Source organism: Anolis sagrei, chromosome 9 (assembly GCF_037176765.1).
Source record: "Anolis sagrei isolate rAnoSag1 chromosome 9, rAnoSag1.mat, whole genome shotgun sequence".
Taxonomy (NCBI): domain Eukaryota; kingdom Metazoa; phylum Chordata; class Lepidosauria; order Squamata; family Dactyloidae; genus Anolis; species Anolis sagrei.
The window spans coordinates 22,726,186-22,747,769 of NC_090029.1; the positions used below are offsets into that span (position 1 = coordinate 22,726,186).

The 21,584-nt window shown below is 46.8% G+C and overlaps 2 protein-coding genes across 2 annotated transcripts; both read right to left on the bottom strand.

Annotated features, from left to right (window-relative positions):
- Positions 1-3,803: 3,803 nt before the first annotated feature.
- VPS33B (VPS33B late endosome and lysosome associated) lies at positions 3,804-14,864 on the bottom strand. The gene is made up of 23 exons (XM_067471365.1): positions 14,562-14,864; positions 13,389-13,469; positions 13,233-13,294; positions 13,086-13,135; positions 12,228-12,295; positions 11,518-11,563; positions 11,187-11,281; positions 10,833-10,937; positions 10,604-10,700; positions 10,252-10,329; positions 10,050-10,123; positions 8,985-9,071; positions 8,806-8,896; positions 7,635-7,709; positions 7,223-7,287; positions 7,057-7,111; positions 6,907-6,953; positions 6,629-6,761; positions 6,439-6,512; positions 6,231-6,332; positions 6,067-6,142; positions 4,537-4,647; positions 3,804-3,940 (listed from the first exon to the last, which is right to left on the bottom strand). The coding sequence occupies exons 1-23, from the start codon at positions 14,655-14,657 to the stop codon at positions 3,861-3,863; spliced, it is 1,848 nt and encodes a 615-aa protein (XP_067327466.1). The 5' UTR covers positions 14,658-14,864; the 3' UTR covers positions 3,804-3,860.
- Positions 14,865-16,595: 1,731 nt separating this feature from the next.
- HDDC3 (HD domain containing 3) lies at positions 16,596-21,292 on the bottom strand. The gene is made up of 5 exons (XM_060755451.2): positions 21,018-21,292; positions 19,713-19,873; positions 18,190-18,245; positions 17,715-17,955; positions 16,596-16,953 (listed from the first exon to the last, which is right to left on the bottom strand). Exons 2-5 carry the CDS (start codon positions 19,828-19,830, stop codon positions 16,823-16,825), a joined length of 546 nt encoding a protein of 181 aa, XP_060611434.2. The 5' UTR covers positions 19,831-19,873; positions 21,018-21,292; the 3' UTR covers positions 16,596-16,822.
- Between the last annotated feature and the right edge of the window lie 292 nt (positions 21,293-21,584).

The following is a 21,584-nucleotide window of genomic DNA, read 5'->3' on the forward strand; positions in this document are numbered from 1 at the left end:
GCGGTCTACATATCGGCACAATTCGATGCCATCAATACAATACAAAAGCAAAAACAATTAAGTGCATTTAGACAAAAAAGACAGTGCAATAACAATTTAAAAAGAGCTATATCCTCTCATTCCAATCCTCATCCGTTTCGTTGTCTTGGCCGTTCCTGAGTCATTCTCCATCTCAAGCTTGACTATCTATTCCGGGGTTCCGAATGCCTCCTCGAAGAACCAGGTTTTCACTCTCTTACGAAAGGTCAGGAGGGAAGGGGCTGATCTAATATCCCTAGGCAAGGAGTTCCACAGCCGAGGGGCCACCACAGAGAAGGCCCTGTCTCTCGTTCCCGCCAAGCGTTGCTTGCGAAGCAGACGGGATTGAGAGCAGGGCCTCCTCAGATGATTTTAACTTCCTGGAGGGTTCGTAGGAAGAGATGCGTTCAGATAGGTAGGCTGGGCCAGAACCGTTTAGGGCTTTATAGGCTAAAGCCAGCACTTTGAAATATATACAATTATAGTAAACATTGTGATGATGTCATGTGTTACAGTTGTACCAAAAGAGGACAAAAGCGATCTATCCTTTTGTTTTAATTATAACCTTACATCATTAACACCTTTGCTTTGTAGGGTTATGTAATTAATTACAAAACAGGTAAAGGTTCCCCACTGACATTAAGTCTAGTCGTGTCCAACTCTCGAGGGTGGTCTCATCTACATTTCTAAGCCAGTGCCGGCATTAGACACCTTCTAGGTCATGTGGCCTGCATGACTGCATGGAGCACCATTACCTTCCCGCTGGATAGATACCTATTGATATACTCATGTTTTCAAACTGCTAGGTTGGCAGAAGCTGGGGCTAACAGTGGGAGCTCACCCTGCTCCCTGGATTCAAACTACCGACCTTTTGGTCAGCAAGTGCAGCAGCTCAACAGTTTAACCCATTGCACCACCAGGTTATGTATAACTGGTCAATTTCACATTCTGTTATAGAAGGCATGGGCAAACTTTGGCCCTCCAGGTGTTTTGGACTTTAACTCCAACAATGCCATTGGTCCTCCAGGTGTTTGAAATCCAAAACACCTGGAGGGCCAAAGTTTGCCCATGCCTCCTTTATAGCCTTATGCCTAGCAGAGATCGTCAGGCATTTTGTGTAATACATTAAACAACATTTAATTTCAAATATGTTTTTATGGGTTTTAAGTTGTTTAAAAAATATCAGTGATATTAATTTAGTTCTGTTTTAATGTTTGTATATTTGTATATTTTTAAAATTGCATGGAAATGCTTTCAATGGAAGCCGTTTTCAGAGTAAACATATTAAGTTAACATAATAATAATAGCAGCCATTTATTTATTTATTTATTTATTTATTTATTTATTTATTTATTTATTTGTTGTGTCAGAGCAACCAGTCCATTATATTACATTTCTAACAGAACAAAGCAAACAAACAGAAAAATACAAAATGTGTGAGTTTGGTAGTTGGTTAAATGTCCTTTGACCAGTATCTGGCCACTTGGAGTGCCTCCGGTGTTGCTGCAAGAAGGTCCTCCATTGTGCATGTGGCTGGGCTCATGTTGCATTGCAGCAGGTGGTCAGTGGTTTGCTCTTCTCCACACTCACATGTCGAGGATTCCACTTTGTGGCCCCATTTCTGAAGGTTGGCTCTGCATCTCGTGGTGCCAGAGCGCAGTCTGTTCAACGCCTTCCAGGTCGCCCAGTCTTCTGTGTGCCCAGGAGGGAGTTTCTCATTTGGTATCAGCCATTGGTTGAGGTGCTGGGTTTGAGCCTGCCACTTTTGGACTCTCGCTTGCTGAGGTGTTCCAGCAAGTGTCTCTGTAGATCTTAGAAAACTATGTCTAGATTTAAGTCGTTGACGTGCTGGCTGATACCCAAACAGGGGATGAGCTGGATATGTCTCTGCCTTGGTCCTTTCACTATTGGCTGCCACTTCCCGGCGGATGTCAGGTGGTGCAATACCGGCTAAGCAGTGTAATCTCTCCAGTGGTGTAGGGCGCAGACACCCCGTGATAATGCGGCATGTCTCATTAAGAGCCACATCCACGGTTTTAGTGTGGTGAGATGTGTTCCACATTGGGCATGCATACTCAGCAGCAGAGTAGCACAGCACAAGGGCAGATGTCTTCACTGTGTCTGGTTGTGATCCCCAGGTTGTGCCAGTCAGCTTTCGTATGATATTGTTTCTGGCACCCACTCCGCTGGCTGTTGGAGCTGATGAACAACTGCACTGCATCCTGTCAGATCCCCAAAATCTGGAGGAAAGCAAGAGTCATCGCCATCTTGAAGCCAGGCAAAGACCGTAATGACCCAAAAAGCTACAGACCAATCTCCCTGTTGTGCCACCTCTACAAAGTTCTGGAGAGACTTATTTTGCATAGAATTATGGAAAAAATAGACCCATGTCTGATTCCACCTCAAGCTGGCTTCAGGAAAGGCAAAAGTTGCACATCGCAAGGGCTGAACCTGACTCAGCACATAGACCTGTCAGCAGCCTATGATACTGTGAACCACTACCTCCTCATGAGAAAAATGTATAATATCACAAAGGACAACTACCTCACCTGCCTCATAGGAAACCTGCTACAAAACAGGAGCTTTTTTGTTGAGTTCCAGGGCCAGAGAAGCAGATGGCGGAAACAGAAGAACGGCCTGCCTCAGGGGAGTGTGCTTGCTTCATCCATGTTCAACATCTACACAAATGACCAGCCACTGCCGGAAGGGACAGAGAGTTTCATCTATGCTGATGATCATGCCCTTACCGCTCAAGCAGGGAGCTTTGAGATGGTTGAACAGAAGCTTTCCGAAGCTCTAGGTGCTCTTACTGCCTATTACAGGGAAAACCAGCTGATCCCTAATCCATCCAAAACAGACATGTGCCTTTCATCTCAAGAGCAGAGAAGCATCCCGAGCTCTGAAGATCACCTGGGAAGGAATCCCATTGGAGCATTGCAGCGCACCCAAATACCTGGGAGTCACTCTGGACCGTGCTCTTACCTACAAGAAGCACTGCCTGAACATCAAGCAGCTGTTTGATGTATGTTTATGAATTCAATAAATAAATAAATATGGGGCCTCGGTAGCACAGCAGGTTAAACCGCTAGCTGCAGAAAAACTTGCTGACCGGAAGGCTAGCAGCTCGAAGCCACGGGTCGGGGTGAGCTCCTGCTGTTAGCCTTAGCTCCTGCCAACCTAGCAGTTCAAAAACATGTAATGTGAGTAGATCAATAGGTACTGCCTCAGCGAGAAGGCAAAAGGCACCCTGCAGCCATGCCAGTAAACACGACTAGGAGGGTCTACATACAACAGACTCCTCAGCATGGATAAATGGAACAAGAGCACCTCCACATGACCAGAGTTGAGCATCGCGTCCAGATGCCGGAGATGGAAACCTTTGCCTTTGTTTATATCCAATCCAATAGGCCTTTATTGGCATATATAACAAGACATTATAAAATAGGAGTATAAATTATAGAAAATGAAACTTCACATTTACTACATCACATTTGAAACTTGCACATCTGCGTGTAGCCTTTGTTTATATATTGTATGTCATTGTTCACTGTATAAAAAGCATTGAATGTTTGCCTACATATGTGTATACTGTAATCCGCTCCGAGTTCCCTTGGGGAGATAGAGTGGAATATAAATAAAGTGTATTATTACTATTATTATTATTATTATTATTATTATTATTATTATATCGGCTGCCCAAAGCAAGGAGAAGCGGCAGAGCAGAGGAAAGGCAGGGTCTGCATTCAGTAAATAAAAACTTGGAGAGAGAGAGAGAGAGAGAGAGAGATGTGCTGGAGGAGTTTTATGTTTATGAATTCAATAAATAGATACAAATTGTCCAGTCATGCCTTGCCCTCCATTGTGGCCTCTAGCAATCGGACGCTGTTGGTGATGGCTGTGGTCAGGAACACAAACCGGAGCCCTAGGAGGAGAAGGAGGAGAATGTAACAGAATTAACTTTCTTGAACACTTTCTATAACATAGCAGTAGAAAGTCAACAGCAGTTTTCCATTCAATTGTTGGTTCCTTAAAAGCCTCAGATCTCCATTGATAACTCAAGGCTGAATTTCTTATCTATTCCTTCCATAATCTACTATATGCCCCTTGTTCTCATTGGTGTTAAGAACCCAATTATTGACCCTTCACCAGGAGAGCAGGAGATCCACCTCATCCTGGTCAGCAGACTCTTGCCCTTCAGAGAGAAGCCCCACCACTGGAGGAGGAGGAAGCAGTGAGGGTTCGAGGCCAAGGCCCAGGCAAAAGGCAGGCTACAGTGGGGAGGGCTGCCATGATGCCAACCCCGCAGGGAGACCTCTGGACAAGAGCTCCCTTTGCTAGTTCTCCCTTCAAGTCCAGGAAGGCCCAACACTGCTGCTGCTGACATTGCTTGGCTTCTTTTCCCAAAGGGCTAAGACACCTGCTGAATTTACGGAGTGCCAAAATCGGAGCACCATCCCAGCCTGATGGAAGTCACAAGCCGCCCCAATCTTCTCCCCAAGAGAGAGAGTGTGCCAGTACCTCTTTCTCTGCCCAGGAAGCGAAGAGCTGAAATTTCAGAGAAAGTGCAGCCCCCCAGGAAGACGGCCAGGACCACGCGCTGGGAGTCCCAGGCAGGGCTCTCCTCTCCCGCTGCAAGGAAAGAGAAAGCAGTTGCGGGCATCTGGTTCCAGCTCAGCCTCCAAAGGGTAAGAGGAAGGAGAGGGAGGGGCACTGGAGCGGGAATCGCCTCAGCAAGGAAACTAATAATAATAACAATCTTCAGCTACTGCAAGAAGATTGTGCAGACGGACTACAAGCAGAGGCATAACACCCTTGCTCAGATGATTCATTGGAACCAGTGCCAATGCCAAATACCATCTTCCTGCGACAAAGAACTGGTGGGATCACAAGCCAGAAAAAGTTACAGAGAATGAACACGCCAAACTCCTCTGGGACTTCCGGATTCAGATAGACAGAGTTTTGGAGCATAATACTTCTGACTTCACAATCGTGTTAAAAAACAGAGTATGGATCGTCAATGTCACAATCCCAAGTGACAGCAGGATTGCAAAGAAACAACAGGAAAAGCTGACACGATATGAGGATTTAAAGATCTAACTGCAAAGACTCTGGCACAAACCAGTAGTGGTCCCAGTGGTGAGTGGCATACTGGGTGCAGTGCCTAAAGACCTTGGCCTGCACTTAAACACAATCACCGCTGACAAGATTACCATCTGCCAGCTGCAAAAGGCCACCCTACTGGGATCTGCATACATTATTCGCCGATACATCACAGTCGTAGACACTTGGGAAGTGTCCAACGTGTGGTTCAATACAACAGCCAGCAGAGTGATCTTGTTTGCTGTGGACTCATCTTGTTGTTGCTGCTGTTGTTGTTGTTGTTGTTGGAGGAGGAGGAGGAGGAGAAGGAGAAGAAGAAAGGAGAAGAAGGAGGAGAAGAAGAAGGAGAAGAAGGAGAAGAAGGAGGAGAAGGAGAAGGAGAAGGAGAAGGAGAAGGAGAAGGAGAAGAAGAAGAAGAAGAAGAAGAAGAAGAAGAAGAAGAAGAAGAAGAGCAGAAAAGTCACAGCACCAGGAAGTAGCTGGGCTGACTCTTATATGGTTCTGTGAATATAACTGTAACAAAAGCAACAACAATATAGCTGCAAGGTGAGCAGGAAAGCCACAGCACCAGAAAGTATCTGTGTTGACTTTTATATGGTTCTGTGGCAATAATAATAATAATAATAATAATAGTAATAATAATAATAGCTGTAAGGTGAGCAGGAAAGGAACAGCACCAGGAAGTAGCTGGGCTGACTCTTATATAATTCCGTGGCTTTGATCGCCCTTGAAATATTTTACTGAGACTTCGTCCTCATCCCACTAGATGTAGGATTTGCATAGATCCCAAAGCCCTGTGGCCAAACACAGAAGACGCCTCCATGGGAGCCATGGGCTTCTCAGCCTTGGCTCTGTCCCTGCCCCCCCCCCCCCTTCTGCAGCATTCAAATAGAGCAGACAGAGGGAGGCTGGCCTTGTGGAGAGCGGCTCCTTAGATGCCCCACTGACCTGTGGCCATGAATTCACTGGCCCCAAGGAGCCTCGCCACCTCCTCCAGGCCCAGCCAGCTCTTGCGCTCCAAGACCTGCACAAGAAAGACAGAGAGTGGTCAGGGAAGGGCATCCTGGAAGCCATACAACCCTTGGGAGGGGGGCACAATCTCCCAGAAGCACCTGCTCCACGATCTTGCAGCTCAGAGGGACGTAGGCTCCGCTGAAGACGTAGGCCATGTCCCGGGGTGCCTTCAAGTCGTACTCCCCATCAACTCGTGGGATCTGATTGGGGGGGGGGGGGGAAGGAAGATAGGGTGAGGAGAGGGCTGTCAGCTCCCTCTGTTGCTCTCCATGCCGCCCCCTCTGCTTCCCCACAAGGAGGACCCACCAGGCCCAGTTTCTTGCTGATGCTCCGGAAGTTGCTCTTCCTGGCCAGGGAACTAAAGGCATCTGAGAGTTTTCCTGAGGAGGAAGAGAAAGAAGAGGAGGAGGAGAGGCTCAGGCGGCTTCCAGGGGCAAAGAGCATCCTCTTACTGCTGCCCCCCTCCCCCAGATGTACAGGAGCTTCCCCCTGGTACCTGCCGCTCGGTCAGTCACCAGCCGGCTGACCTTGTTCTCCACGGCTGTCACAGCTTCCCCCGGAACCTGCTCCGTCAGGATGCCCAGGCTCTTCAGGTTGTGAAAGGTCAGCAGGTGCTCTGGGCCGTAGCTCTGGGGCAAAGAGGGCAGAAGCATCAGTGAGAGAGAGGTGGAAAAAGGGAGGGAGTGGCCCCACAAGGGCAAGAACCAAAGGGGGTGGGGAGAGAGATGGCTGTCCAGAGAAAGGGCGAACAGGGAGGTTGGCCTCCTGCCTCACCTGGAGATACTGGGTCTTCAGGGAGCGGTAGTCCTTGGGGGGCAGCCCTAGAGAGGCCAGGGACAGAAAGAGTGGTGTCAGCATGTGCAGGAAGGGTGGGCATTGCAGAACCCACCCACCCCCCACCCCCCGGACACAAGGCACACCCACCGTTCTCTGTGATGGACAAGAGGCACAGCATCCGCAAACTCTCGATGGGGGAGACCTGCTCCAGCCAAGAAGGAAGGAAAGAAAGAAGCACACCAATGGTCAGTGTGAGCCCCTGCTGCCAGCCCCTCCCAAAAAATGCACACACCTAGGTGAGCCCCTCTCTCACCTGCCGGTTAATGTGCTCCTCAATGAAGCTGATGCTCTCGCGGATGTCAAAACCTTCCAGAAGGGCTGCAGGAGAAGAAGCACAAATGGCAACCAGAGCCTGGTTGTGGTTTGGTGGGCACCAAAAGATGGCACCCCCAGCATAGGAGACCCCTGCCCCTCCCCAGGCTGAGTGCAGGCATAAATATTGTTTTAATTTGATTTATGTCTAATTGTAGTGTATAATTGTAATTGTTTGTAATGGCATTGAATTTTGCCATTATTTATGTGTAAACCGCTTTGAGTCCCCCTCAGGGTGAGAAAAGCAGTATACAAATACTGTAAAAAAAAAATACCCCGACAACCCAGGAAAGCCCTGTGGCAGGAGCCCAGTAAGCCAGACAAAGGCAAGAATGGGTGGGTGCCACACTCACCATGCTCTGTCTTCAAGAGTTCTTGGAAATCCTGTTTGGTCTTTTTCTTCATAATGGACTCACAGGCCCCAATATCTGGAAATCACAACGCAGGGTTCTGAATAAAACCCGGGGGCTGGACCAGGAACTCATTTCACCCCTTGTTTTAAGTGAATTTATTGTATTTGAATCTGTTTTTACCACACTGTATTATTTGTTTCTAACTTTTGTGTTGTGCTTTTTAAACTTTAAACTTTAAAAGTGTGGGATTGTGTGTGCTATGCTAACAAAGTGTGCTATGCTAACAATATAATATAATGTAATATAATATATTGCATATACACATAATATTTATAATATTATAATGTAATACAATAGTTATAATACTAATAATATGATATTATGATTATATATTTTATATTACATGTAATATTACTAATAATATTACAACATAATGGTATAGTACAATATAGTAATATATAATACTATAATTGTACTATGCTAATAATATAATATATTGTATGTATATATATCTTATAAGCAGCTCTGAGTCCCCTTCGGGCTGAGAAGGGCGGCATATAAATGTCGTAAATAAACAAATAAATAAATAAATGTTTGTCGCTTTGAATCCCCATGGGGAGAAAGGCAGGGTATAAATAAAGTTAATCATATAGATATAATAGTAGAAGCCCCCGGTGACACAATGGGTTAAACCCTTGTGCCAGCAGCACTGCTGACTGAACGGTAAGCAGTTCAAATCCAGGGAGCAGTGTGAGCTCCTGTCTGTCAGCTCCAGCTTCCCATGTGGGGATATGAGGGAAGCCTCCCACAGGATGGTAAAACATCCGGGCGTCCCCTGGGCAATGTCCTTGCAGATGGCCAATACTCTCACACCAGAAGCGACTTGCTGTTTCTCATAATAATAATAATGATGATAAGGGCACTCACGAAAGAACATGACCCTCCGAGAGAGAAATCCCTATTTGCACTCAAAGGAAATCCCCACAACCCCATTCCTTGCAACAGAAGTGCCTCCTCTTTGCTATATCCAAACAGGCAGGCTGGGGATCACTTTCCTGTTCCTGGATGAGGGCAAGGGGCTTTGTGGGGATTCCCCTTATTAGCTTCCCCACCACGTAAACTGAGCCCCTCCCTTTTGCACAGACCAGGACAGCGTTCAGAAGGGACCTACGGAGGCTGAGCAGGCGGTGCTCCTGCTTCAGGCCCTTGAGCTCCTGGGAGACAAAGTCCTTCATCTGCTTGATGTCCATCCCGCGCCGCCGCTGCCAAGAGAAGGAGCACCAGCAGGCTGAGTGACATCCTTGTCATCCTTGCCCTCTGCCCTTTGCCTTCTGCCTGACCCCCACTCACATCGTACTGGGACTGCAGGTTCCGGGCCTTTTGGCTCAGAAAGCCAAAGACGCTGGAAAAGTGCTCGTTGCGGATCTGGTTGAATACCTGCAAGAGGGAAGAGGAAAACAGGGCAGAATAGTTCGCAGGAGAGATTGGGATTGGGCCCTGCTCCTGAGGGTCCTCCCTTGGCTGAACCTTCACTGCTTTGAGTCTCTTGTAGAGAGAAAAGCAGGGTACAAACATAATAAACATAACATAATAATAATAATAATAATAATAATAATAATACATTCTAATACATCAACCCCCAGAGTCGGACTCAACTTGATCGAACTGCAAAGACTCTGGCACAAGCCAGTCAAGGTAGCCCCAGTGGTAATTGGCACGATGGGTGCAGCGCTTAAAGACCTTAGCCTGCACTTAAACACAATCGGTGCTGACAAAATTACCATTGTCAGCTGCAAAAGGCCACCCTACTTGTATCTGCATGCATTGTTTGCTAATACATCACACAGTCCTAGACACTTGGGAAGTGTCCGACGTATGATCCAATGCAACAGCCAGCTTTGTGATCTTGTTTGATGTGTACTAATCTTCTTGTGTATCAAATAATAATAGCAATGATAATAATAATAATAATAATAATAATAATAATAATGGACTTTCGAATCCAGACTGACAAAGTTTTGGAACACAATACGCCAGACATCATGATTGTGGAAATGTAAAAAGTTTGGATTATTGATGTCACCATCCCAGGTGACAGTCACATTGAGGAAAAACAACAGGAAAAACTCAGATGTTATCAGGACCTCAAAATCGAACTGCAAATGCTCTGGCATAAACCAGTACAGGTGGTCCCAGTGATCATCAGAAACAATAAACATTGACAAAATCATGAACTGTCAACTGCAAAAGGCCACCTTACTTGGATCTGCACACATCATTCGAAAATACATCACACAGTCCTAGATGCTTGGGAAGGGTTCGACTTGTGATTTTGTGATACGAAATCCAGCATATAGATCTCATTTGCTGTGACATACTGTGTTTTTGTGTCAATAATAATAATAATAATAATACCTTGTCCTGGGCATTCAGCAACACCTTAATGCTCCGGTCAGAGGAGGTGATCTCTGGGCCAAAGTCCACACTCCCTGTACAAAAAAATGCAGCAGGACATGGGCCCCAAAGACTGAGGGCTGCTCAGGGCAAGGAGGGGATAGAGCAGGGTTTGTGGGGTTGAAGTTGAAGGGATAGAGGTGGGCAGGGAAAGGGGACTCACCACACTTGATGCGGAAGGTGTCGTCCACCAGGCCTTCGTATACCACCTGGGAGCAAAGGGCCGTGACGTAATCCACATCTGGAAAGAGCCAAAAGGTGGGTGGGTGGGTGGGGGCTGGCAGAGTCTGAGAAGCAAAGCCGTAGGACTCTGTTGTCCCTGTGGTCATCCCCTTGTTCCCCCGAGTCTCCTGCCTGTTCCCCAGCAGCATCCGGGCCCAAAGATGGGTGTGTTTGCTAGTCGGCACTTGCAAAAGGTGAGTGCAGAGAGCCAGGCTGGATCTGAGCCATTCCCTCTACTCTCCAAATCAATGTATCTCCCTATATACATACACACATCCTGCCAGCTCCCCTACCTCTGTCCATGAGGAATACGGAGCCCATCTCTGGCTTCCGGCCCACATTGTCCACCTCGCTCTCTTCCATGATCTCACGCCAGAGTTCTTGAGTCATCTGAGAGAACAGGAGACACATCTCTTCCCTTGTCCTATTGCTCCCCAACACTAACATGTAGCGCTACAGAAAGACTCCCCCTAATCTCCCAATACAGTCCTGCATGCAGAAGAGTCACACACACACACACACCTTGGCACACCGGCCAATTCCATAGATTCTGGTGAAGGGGCCAAAGAGGGAGCTGAGTAGGTGCAAGGCCTGGGCCACGGTGCTAATCCAGCGCTGATTCCCTTCCTGCAAAAGCATAGCAACAGCAGCAACAGGAGAGATTAGCAGAACAAGTTTCCCATTTCCATGAAGACCCTGGGAAGCAGCCAGCCACTTTCATTCTGCTCCCAGTCAACAAGGGAGAGGACGGAGGCAGCCCAGGCAGAAAGGAAGGGCAGCCAAAACATCTCTCTCTGTGCAAGGCACCCATCCCCTCAAAGCTCCCACTCAGGTTCCTCTTCTGGGCAGGGAGCGAAAGGGCATTGTGGGACTGACCAGGAAATAGTCGCGGAAGAATTCCGGGAGTTCCATGCTGAGGATGTCATCGTCCAGAGGGAGAAGGTAGAAGTTCCACTCGTCCCAGGTCACGTCTGGGGTGAAAATCCCAGGAGGAAGTGGCTGAGCCTGTTTGGTTCGTGACCTCACCCGCCCTCCTGCCCATTCCTCATTTCATCATGAGCAAAGTGATGGCCCTGGGGCTTCTGAGCACAAAGAACGGGGTGCAGAGAAGGCAGCCCACTGGTGAATTATGAGCCTCTGGCCTTGCCCTGCAAAATAGCATGCTTCCCCCATCCCCACATTTCCCCTACTCCCCTAAACCACTCACCTCCATAGATCCCCTCTTCCTCCAGCACCATCTCACAGGTGTAGAACTGCAGGGGAAGGGAAGAGCCAGTCAGCTCCCTGCTGGTGGGATTCCCCTAATTCTATCCCAGTGGTTCCCAACCTTTGGTCCTCCAAGTGTTTTGGAGCTCTCACACTTTCTAAGAACTGGTAAGCTTGCTGGGATTTCTGGGAGTTGAAGTCCAAAATAACATCCATTCTCACAAGGAAAGAATGTGCATACTTTTTAAAATCATTCTTCACCTTTTTCTTGGAAATTAACAAACGTCAATGGAGACGCATTTAGTCTGCTAAAAGACTGATGCTTCATTTGGAAAGATACATTTTCTTTCCAAAAAAGTTGTTTTGGGCTTCAACTCCCAGAAATCCCTGCAAGGGGGGAAGGGAAGCCTCTACATATACAAGGGCACTTGGCACCAGTGGGGGAAACAACAGTAACACTGGAATGAGAGTGCGGCCATCCCTAAGTTCCTCCTAGATGAAAACAGAGGCACCAAGGAAGCAAAGGCCCTTCCAGAAAAGCTCTATATCCCAAGATCTGATCCCAGGTTTTCTGTTTATCCCAGATTATGTGGCAGTAAGGACATAAAATCAAGTTTAAAGCAGAAAACATGGGATCAGATCCTGGGATATAGGACCTGTCTAGAAGGGCCCTAAGACTCCTTCTGGATAGCTACCTACCTACCTACCTACCTTCTGAGGGCTGAAGATAATCTTGTACTTGCGGGTCCGTCCAGCAGCCTTATCGGCATTGACTATGTCTGGAAAGAGATTCAAGTTTAAATACAAGAGCAGCTGAGCCCAGCCCTGTCTGTACTGGTCCTCATCCATCCCAATGACACAGCTGAATAGACCCAATCTTTACTGTTGAAGATGCATGCTTGTCTTTTCAACGAAAATGGCAGGACTAAGAATTATCATATATACTCAAGTATAAGGCAAGTTTTCAAATAATGGGATATAGGGTCTGTCTGGGGCCCCTTCCACACAGCTGAATAAAATCCCACATTATCTGGATGTTCCAGATGACATTCGAGAATGACTGGTCCCTAGTTATAAATGCCCAGTCCCTAGGTCGCCAAATAGTACTCAGTTTTGCATTTCATCCACTTCCCCCTGGTATGCTGTTTGCACTATCCCTTGCCAAGCCCTTTTATAGCTTAGTCACACCTATTTTAGTAATCTTGGTCATTGGTTTTTGTTGAATCTTCAATGCACTTTGTTTTTATACTTGCATGTTTAGTTTGTTTTGATCTGGGTTGTGATATTTTATGATGCTCTTATTTTTATGTGTTTTGTTTTATGGATTGTTTTTGACTTTATGTCTTTTGGACATTCTGTCTCATATTTAAGGTAAAGCGCTCCATGCAGTCATGTTGGCCACATGACCTTGGAGGTGTTTGTGGACAACGCCGGCTCTTTGGCTTAGAAATGGAGACCCCCCCCCCCCCCGAGTAGGACATGACTAGACTTAACGTCAGCGGAAACCTTTAACTTTACTTAATAATAATAATAATAATAAATTGCTCCGCTCATTGACTGGCTACTCACCTGCCACGTATTTCACATTCTTGATTCGCGGCCGGACCAAAAAGCACAGCCTTTCGAGAAAGATACAAAAAGACAGTAAAAGTGGCAGGAGAATTATGAGAGGACACCTCCTTCCTTTTTCTTGGTGATCCCGTCCCGATCACTTACTGGTCACTGCTGCTGTGGGCTGGCTTATTCTCCACCTTGTAGAGCTTGTCCACTTCATGTTGCTGTGCAAAGAAAAGGCACCGGAAAATAATCAGGTCCATCTCCTGCACCACACTCTCCTTTAGTTGTGAGGAAATAATAATAATAATAATCTACCTTGAGGATGGATACGTTGGCAATGCGGTCCAGGGGACTCATGAGGTCTGCCTCGATGAAGAGGTCCTTCTTCCCAGGAAGCTGTGGGGAGAAAGCCAGAGACAAGGTCAGGCGGCCTGTTTTGTTATTTGACCCTGGGCCCTTCCACACTGATCCCTCATTGTCCTAGTAGGATTGTCTTCCAGGATCAATGTGATGGTGGATCAGTAGATGACCGTGGCGCCCTATTCTTGATCTGCTTCTTCTCCCACAGTGAGGGCATTGGTTTCCAGGTGGAAGGCGGTCTTGGTTGGGGTTAGCTTGACGCACCTTTCTCTTGGCACGTTTCTCTCTTTCACCCTCTCTTTTGTGCCTCTTCAAATTCTACAGCACTGCTGGTCACAGTTGACCTCCAGTTGGAGTGCTCAAGGGCCAGAGCTTCCTAGTTCTCAGTGTCTATGCCAGAGTTTTTCAGGTTGGCTTTGAGCCCATCTTTAAATCTCTTTTCCTGCCCACCAACATTCCGTTTTTGAGTTTGGAGTAGAGCAACTGCTTTGGGAGACGGTGGTCAGGCATCTGGGCATATGGCTAGTCCAGCGGAGTTGATGGCAGAGGACCATCACTTCAATGCTGGTGATCTTTGCTTCTTCCAGCACGCTGACATTTGTCCGCTAGTCTTCCCAAGAGATTTGCAGGATTTCTGGAGGCAGCACTGATGGAATCATTGTAGGAATTGCATATGACATCTGTAGATAGTCCACGTTTCACAGGCATATAGCAGGATTGGGAGGACAATAACTTTATAAACAAGCACCTTGGTATCCCTACAGATGTCCTGCTCCTCAAACACTCTCTGCTTCATTTGGAAAAAAAGCTGCACTCGCAGAGCTCAGGCATATAATCCAGATTATTAAGCAGATAAAACACATTATTTGCTTTGGCCTGGATATACTAGGCCTGGCTCAACTTGGGCCCTCCCTCAGGTGTTTTGGACTTCAACTCCCACTACTCCCAACAGCTTAAGGCCCTTTCCTTTTCTCCCTCAGCAGGCTGTTAGGAATGGTGGGAGTCGAAGTCCAAAGCACCTGAGGGAGGGCCCAAGTTGAGCCAGGCCTGCTCTAGGCGGAGGCAATGCAACTCATCACCCCCAAACCAATGGGGTGATCCTCCCTCGCCCGTGTCCTTCCCCCTCACCTGCTCCAGGAGGTACACCAGCTGGTCCCGGGCCAGGCGCTTCAGGAGGCCGAAGTCCGGCAGCTCCGGCGCGTCGCGGTGCCCGGGGGAGGCCATCGCGGAGGCGGAAGCAGCAACGAGGAATAAGCCCGGAACGCCGTCCTCCCCGGAACCATTCGCATTGGTCGCAAGATCCGGCGGACCGCTTTTTCCAGCGCGCCCGGAAGTGTCCCGCTACTACTTCCGTTCTATCTTGTATGTGTCAGAACCGGCTTCCTTCGCTGGTTTTGGATGCTGTAGAGCGACCTTCCTCATCAGAGCCGGCCACATCCGGGTACTCCCGAGGGGTGGTTCAGCCACACTTCCGGATTGGTCAGTTAATGCGCCTGCGCTGTCGGCTTCCTTCGCTGTTTGGGGTCCTACGGAGGCCCTTTGAGGTCATCACTGTCTTCCTCCCTCTATGATTCAGTTCATACACTTGTTATTGCTACTTGAGAGTAAGCATCTGCATACTGGGTGGTTGTGTGTTTTCCGGGCTGTCTGGCCATGTCCAGAGTGGAACAAAGGATTCCCCCAGTCAGGAAGCAGCTAGGCTTTGAAGCTGCAAGGCTATTCAGTGCTACTCAAGATGGCCAATTGCAACATTCACACTTGCCTCCAGCAGACAAGAGTTCTTTCTCCCACCCTGGACATTATTCCACAGATAATACCCTTTTAATCTTTGGGTTGCCATGAGTTTTCCGGGCTGTATGGCCATGTTTCAGAAGCATTCTCTTCTGATGTTTCGCCCGCATCTATGGCAGGCACCCTCAGAAGTTGTGAGGTGTATTGGAAACTAGGAAAGTGAGGTTTATATTGCTTTACTTCAGTCGGAAGCGACTGAACGAATAAACAACGATAACATTACTTTATTTACTTACTTAGGCGATCCCTTATAGCTCAAAAATGATGGTCCTCCAAGTCTAGTGTCTTGGCGGTGGGTTCGTAGGGGTTTAATAAATCTGTGGAATGATGTCCAGGGTGGGAGAAAGAACTCTTGTCTGTTGGAGGTAGGTGTGAATGTTTCAATTGGCGACCTTGATTAGCATTTAATGGCCAAGCAGTTTCAAGGTGTGACTTCTTACTGCCTGGGGGAATCCTTTGTTGAGAGGCGATTAGCCTCTCCAAAACACCTGAAGGACCCAAGGTTGGCAGCCACCCTGGGGTGGATGATATAACAGGCATGGACAAACTTGGGCTCTCCAGGTGTTTTGGACTTCCAACTCCAACCATTCCTAACAGCTGGCTGTTAGGAATTGTGGGAATTGAAGTCCAAAGCACCTGGAGGGAGGTCCAAAGATTGCCCATGCCTGCAATGTAACAATGCTTACAACATTTGAAAGAATATTTGGACATTTGTAAATTGAAGCATTTATAGAAGCTTAAGATTTTCCCCTGACATCAAGTCCAGTTTTATACTACTCTAGGGGTTGGTGCTCATGTCCATTTCTAAGCAGAAGAGCTGGCGTTGTCCATAGACACCTCCAAGGTCACGTGGCCAGCATGACTGTAGACACCTCCAAGGTCATGTGGCCAGCATGACTGCATGGAGCACCGTTACCTTCTCGTCGGAGCAGTAGCTACTGATCTATTCACATTTGCATGTTTTCAGACTGCTAGGTTGGCAGAAACTGGGGCTATCAGCAGCAGCAGTTCACGCCACTCCCCGAATTTGAACCTGTGACCTTTCGGTCAACAAGTTCAGCAGCTCAGCAGTTTAACCCTCTGCGCCACCGGGGCTCCTAGAAGCTTACAACCAATTAATTCATTTTTTCTTCTTTTGTGTTTAATTTTTCTGCTTTTGCCAAACTGGAACATAACTCTATATAACTGAGATACTGTTCAAAGGTAATTATGAATTTCAACTGCCACATGTCTCACACAGTGCTAGAGAATGAATGTACGAAGGGACTGAATTCAGTCTCTTCTCTTCCAGATTGTGATTTAGGCACTTTCTCTCAAAGATGGAAAAGTTTTAAGTGGGTTTCTTTTTGCAAGTAAGCAGAATAATAATAATAAAATAATAAAACTTTATTTATATTCCGCCCTATCCCCCCACGTGGACAGAAACTTTCTAATTCAATGCAGTGAATGGCACAAGATGAGGAGTATACAGTGAAATAAGTCTCAACCAGAATCATTTGAGGGAATATAACTGAAAGCCATTGTCCTCTTTCTCCTGATTATATCCCTATTTCTTGATTCTCCTCCTTTCCGATCCTTCATCCGGATGCTCCGCAGCATCACTCTGGAATCCCTCGTGCCCTAAAGAGCAGCCACAGCTTCTCCTCCAAGGCTGGGTGAGTCCCATGCAAGCCCCTCACCACCTCCGAGGCCCAGAGGAAGTAATCCTGGACACGCTTTTCAGACCAACCTGTCCAAAGAGAGACCCCACAGTCAGAAAGTGACAAAAGTGTATGTCATGTATCTTCTGTCACAGTGACTCTGGCTCATGGCTAGGAGGCATGGAGCTTCTCAGAGCCAGGAATTAAAGAGACTAAAGTTTCATCAGGAAATATACATTTTCTTTCCCTGCAATCCAATAAATCACAGGGAAAGGTATTTTGGACTTCCAATTCCCAGAAATTTGGCTTCCTTAGCAACTATTGTCCAAGAGATGCAATGCAAAATTGCACGGCAGACCCTTCCCAGTTTGCCATTGCAATATCGTTTCTAGACCCTACTTTCAAAATGCCACACAGTTCTCATTTGGAGAGGTTCAATTTCATATTGCGGCATTCCACTTTGAGGAGGTATTTATTGCAATTTGTATATAAGGTATGTATATTCATGATTAATTATGAAGTCAGGATGACTAGAGAAATCTCAGTTGCTGATGTAACCATGAATAATCATAGAATCACAGAATAACAGAGTTGGAAGAGACCACATGGGCCATCAAGTTCTACCTTGTCTCCTGCCTATGCCATCAGTTGGGAGCCCCTTTTAATATACTTCTGCTGTCTGCTTTTCAAATCACGCAAAGTCCAGGGTTACTGAGAACCGGAGCGGCTTGTACACTGACTAAACGCTAAGGTAAAAATACCTAACAGTATTCTGCTTTTCAAAACACATCAGGATGCAACAGAATAGAAATCTGGATAGATTTGCAAGGCAAACAGCCACAAGACGGACCTTGGGGAGTGGAACGGTTCAGGTCTCGCAGGTTATAGAGCTTGTCAGCCAGCTTGACAAGTCTGGCGCCGGGGCTGCTGCCAGCCGCATGCTCAACCTGCAGGCGCTTGCGTTCCATCTTGGGCAGTGCCTTGTCATCGGTCACTTCCTCCACTATGCGTCTGACCTCTGCCCCAAAGCGTTCCTCGATCTCCAAGAAGGTGGTATCAGTGTCTTCGACCGTGTCATGCAGAAGGGCGGCCTGGAGGGAGACAGACACTGGATAACTCTAAGAGCATTGCCTGAGTGTCAGCTGCAAACCTTTGCTGCTTCTTCGGGGATAAACAAACCTCCTTGGAGAAGAAAAGCTTCATCCAAAAAGTCCATGCACAGGCTGTCACTGGAGGTTATTGTTAGGTCTGACAGCTCAGCCTTATAGCTTGAATGGTTTGGGTTGCAGCCTGAATGCTGGAACCATGGGACTGTCATGACTCACCTGCAGCACCGCTAGGTCTGTGACTCCACCCTCTTGCGCCAGGATCTGGGCCACACCTGAACAGAATAAAATAACAGAATGTAATAACTTTATTGCCATTGTACATCATACAACAAAATTAATTGCCTTCCCAATACTATATGTAGAATTACAAAACAAAACATCAATCCTTCCACAGTCTCATCATTATTGCATAACCCCTAATGCTGTATCAGTGTGAAACCATAGAGTTCAATATAGTCAGATCTCTGTGATAAAAGTTCTCTCTGTTTGTGTGTTTTTATCATCTAATACAGCGTTTCTCAACCTGGGGGTCACAAGGGGGTATCAGAGGGGTTGCCAAAGACCATCAGGAAACACTGTTGGTCATGGGGGTTCTGTGTGGAAAGTTTGCCCCAGTTCTGTCATTGGTGGGGTTCAAAATGCTCATTGATTGTAGGTGAACTATAAATCCCGGTAACCACAAGTCCCAAATGTCAAGGTCTATTTCCTCCAAACTCCACCAGAGTTCACATTTGGGCGTATTAAGTATTCGTGCCAAGTTTGGTCCAGATCCATCATTGTTTGAGTCCTCAAACTCATTGTTTGTGTTTACCTACATCTCAAACAATAAGTTCACCTACATTGTTTGAGATGTAGGTAAACTACAACTCCAAAACTCAAGGTCAATGCCCACCAAACCATTCCAATATTTTCTGTTAGTCATGGGAGTTCTGTGTGCCAAGTTTAGTTCAATTCCATCATTGGTGGATTTCAAAATGCTCTTTGATTGTAGATGAACTATAAATCCCAGCAACTACAACTCCCAAATGACAAAATTAGCCCCTCCCCTCCGCACCAGTATTCAAATTTGGGTGTATTGGGTATTTGTGCCAAATTTGGTCCACTGAATGAAAATATATCCTGTATTTCAGATATTTACATTACAATTCATAACAGTAGCAAAATTCCAGATTTGGAGTAGCAACAAAAATAATTTTATGATTGGGGGTCATCATAACATGAGGAATTGTATTAAGGGGTTGCAGCATTAGGAAGGCTGAGAAACACTGATCTAATACTATCTTCCAAATGGAAATAATTCAAAAAAAGAATATCCAGGGTGAGATGGATCCTGAAGAATATTCTGAGCTTTCCTAAGGCAGTGGGAATGAGAAAGTTCTTCCAAAGAGGCCAAAGTTTCCCCATCCCTGCTTAAGAGTCTCATAATAATACAATCTTTCCTGACCCCCTTTAACTATGTGTATGAATGGTGCCGCTGGTCAGGTATTCCTTAACATTGCAACACCAGGAAACTTAAATCTGGCCACCTGCTCTACTCTATTTCCATTTACATCCAAAGGCTGAATTTCTAATCTATTTCTTCTGTAATCTATCAGCTGCTTGATCTTATTGATGTTAAGAACCAAATTATGGTCCCTGGACCATGAAGTGGTGGATGGGAGCAGGCATGGTTCCGAGGGGAGATAGTGGCCTCCTCTCTCCTGCCCTGGCTCTCTGCATGTGCCCAGGGGCTCACTGACCGATGGGGTGATTGATGTATGGAGTGCGCTCAGGGTCCTTGCGCCGCTGGCTGGAGTGCTTGCAGGCAGCGAAGTGGGCAGCGTCCAGCAGCCGCACAGTCTCCGACACCCCCGCCATCCTCCGAGGCACTTCTGGAAAGTCACAATCCAGACTCCTAATACTGGAAAGGATCCCCAAAGAGGGCAACTCAGTCAGACCCTGTTCTGGCAGGAAGAACACCATCCGATCCCTCCCAACAGATGACTATCCAGCCATAGATAGGATTGAGAGAGATCTATGATAGATATATCATATACTCCTAGTTGATAGAGAGCAACCCCACCCCAAAAAGACCACCCAGTCCAACCCCCTTGTGGCGGGAATGGCACAAACCAGTCCCTCCCAACAGATGGCCATCCAGCCATCGATAGGATTGAGAGAGATCTATGATAGATATATCATATACTCCTAGTTGATAGAGAGCAACCCCACCCCAAAAAGACCACCCAGTCCAACCCCCTTGTGGCGGGAATGGCACAAACCAGTCCCTCCCAACAGATGGCCATCCAGCCATCGATAGGATTGAGAGAGATCTATGATAGATATATACTCCTAGTTGATAGAGCCGACCCACCCTAAAAAGGCCACCCAGTCCAACCCCCTTTTGGCAGGAAGGACACCATCCAATCCCTCCCAACAAATGGTCATCCAACCATAGATAGGATCAAGAGACATCTATGATAGATATATCATATACTAGTTGTTAGGGAGCCCACCCCTCCCCCAAAAGGCCACTCAGTTCAACCCCCTTGTGACAGGAAGGGCACCATCCGATCCCTCTCAACAGATGGCCATCCAGCCATAGATGGATTGAGAGAGATCTACGATAGATATATCACATACTCCTAGTTGATAGAGAGCCAACCTCACCCCAAAAAGGCTGCACAGTCCAAACCCCTTGTGGCAGGAAAGACACCATCCAATCCCTCTCAACAGATGGCCATCCAGCCATAGATAGAATTGAGAGACATCTATGATATATATATAGATAGATATATCATAGACGCCTAGTTGATAGGGAGCTACGCAAAAGGCCATCCAGTCCAACCCCCCATCTAGCAGGAAGGACACCATCTGATCCCTTCCAACCAATGGCCAGATGAAATTCTGTGAGATATTCATCGAAAACTACAGCAAAATGTGTGATAGCAGGATGTCCCTCCCGCAAAAACAAAGTTTGTGCAGTTTAATAAACTTCTTTCCCCATGTTTATGATATTTATGACCCAGGGACAAAAAAAATCAGATAGAGAAGGCTCTTCTTACCCTGAAGGGAGTTCTTCCTAATATTCAGGTTGAATCTCTTTCCCTGCCATTTATCATTATTATTATATTTAATAATAGGAAGGAAGCAGCCAAGCTTTGAAGCTGCAAGGCTATTCAATGCTAAACAAGGTGATCAATTGCTACATTCAAACTTGCCACAAACAGACAAAGAGTTCTTTCTCCCACTCTGGACAAGCCTGAATTTTACAGCTAACTACACTGAAGTCTACTTCCTGGTGTGAGCTCTTCCTTCTGCCTGGCCAGGAAGTCCCGCTCTTCTCTATCCGTCAGCGCCACCTTGAGGCCGAGGGGAGTCACTGCGCATGCACCCAGCTCCCTTGCACAGAACTGAGAGTTCTCTTAGAATCATAGAGTTGGAAGAGATCTCATGGGCCATCCAGTCCAACCCCATTCGGCCAAGAAGCAGGAAAGTTGCATTTAAAGCACCCCTGACAGATGGCCATCCAGCCTCTGTTTAAAACCTTCCAAAGAAGGAGCCTCCACCACACTTGAGGCAGAGAGTTCCACTGCTGAATGGCTCTCACAGTCAGGAAGTTCTTCCTCGTG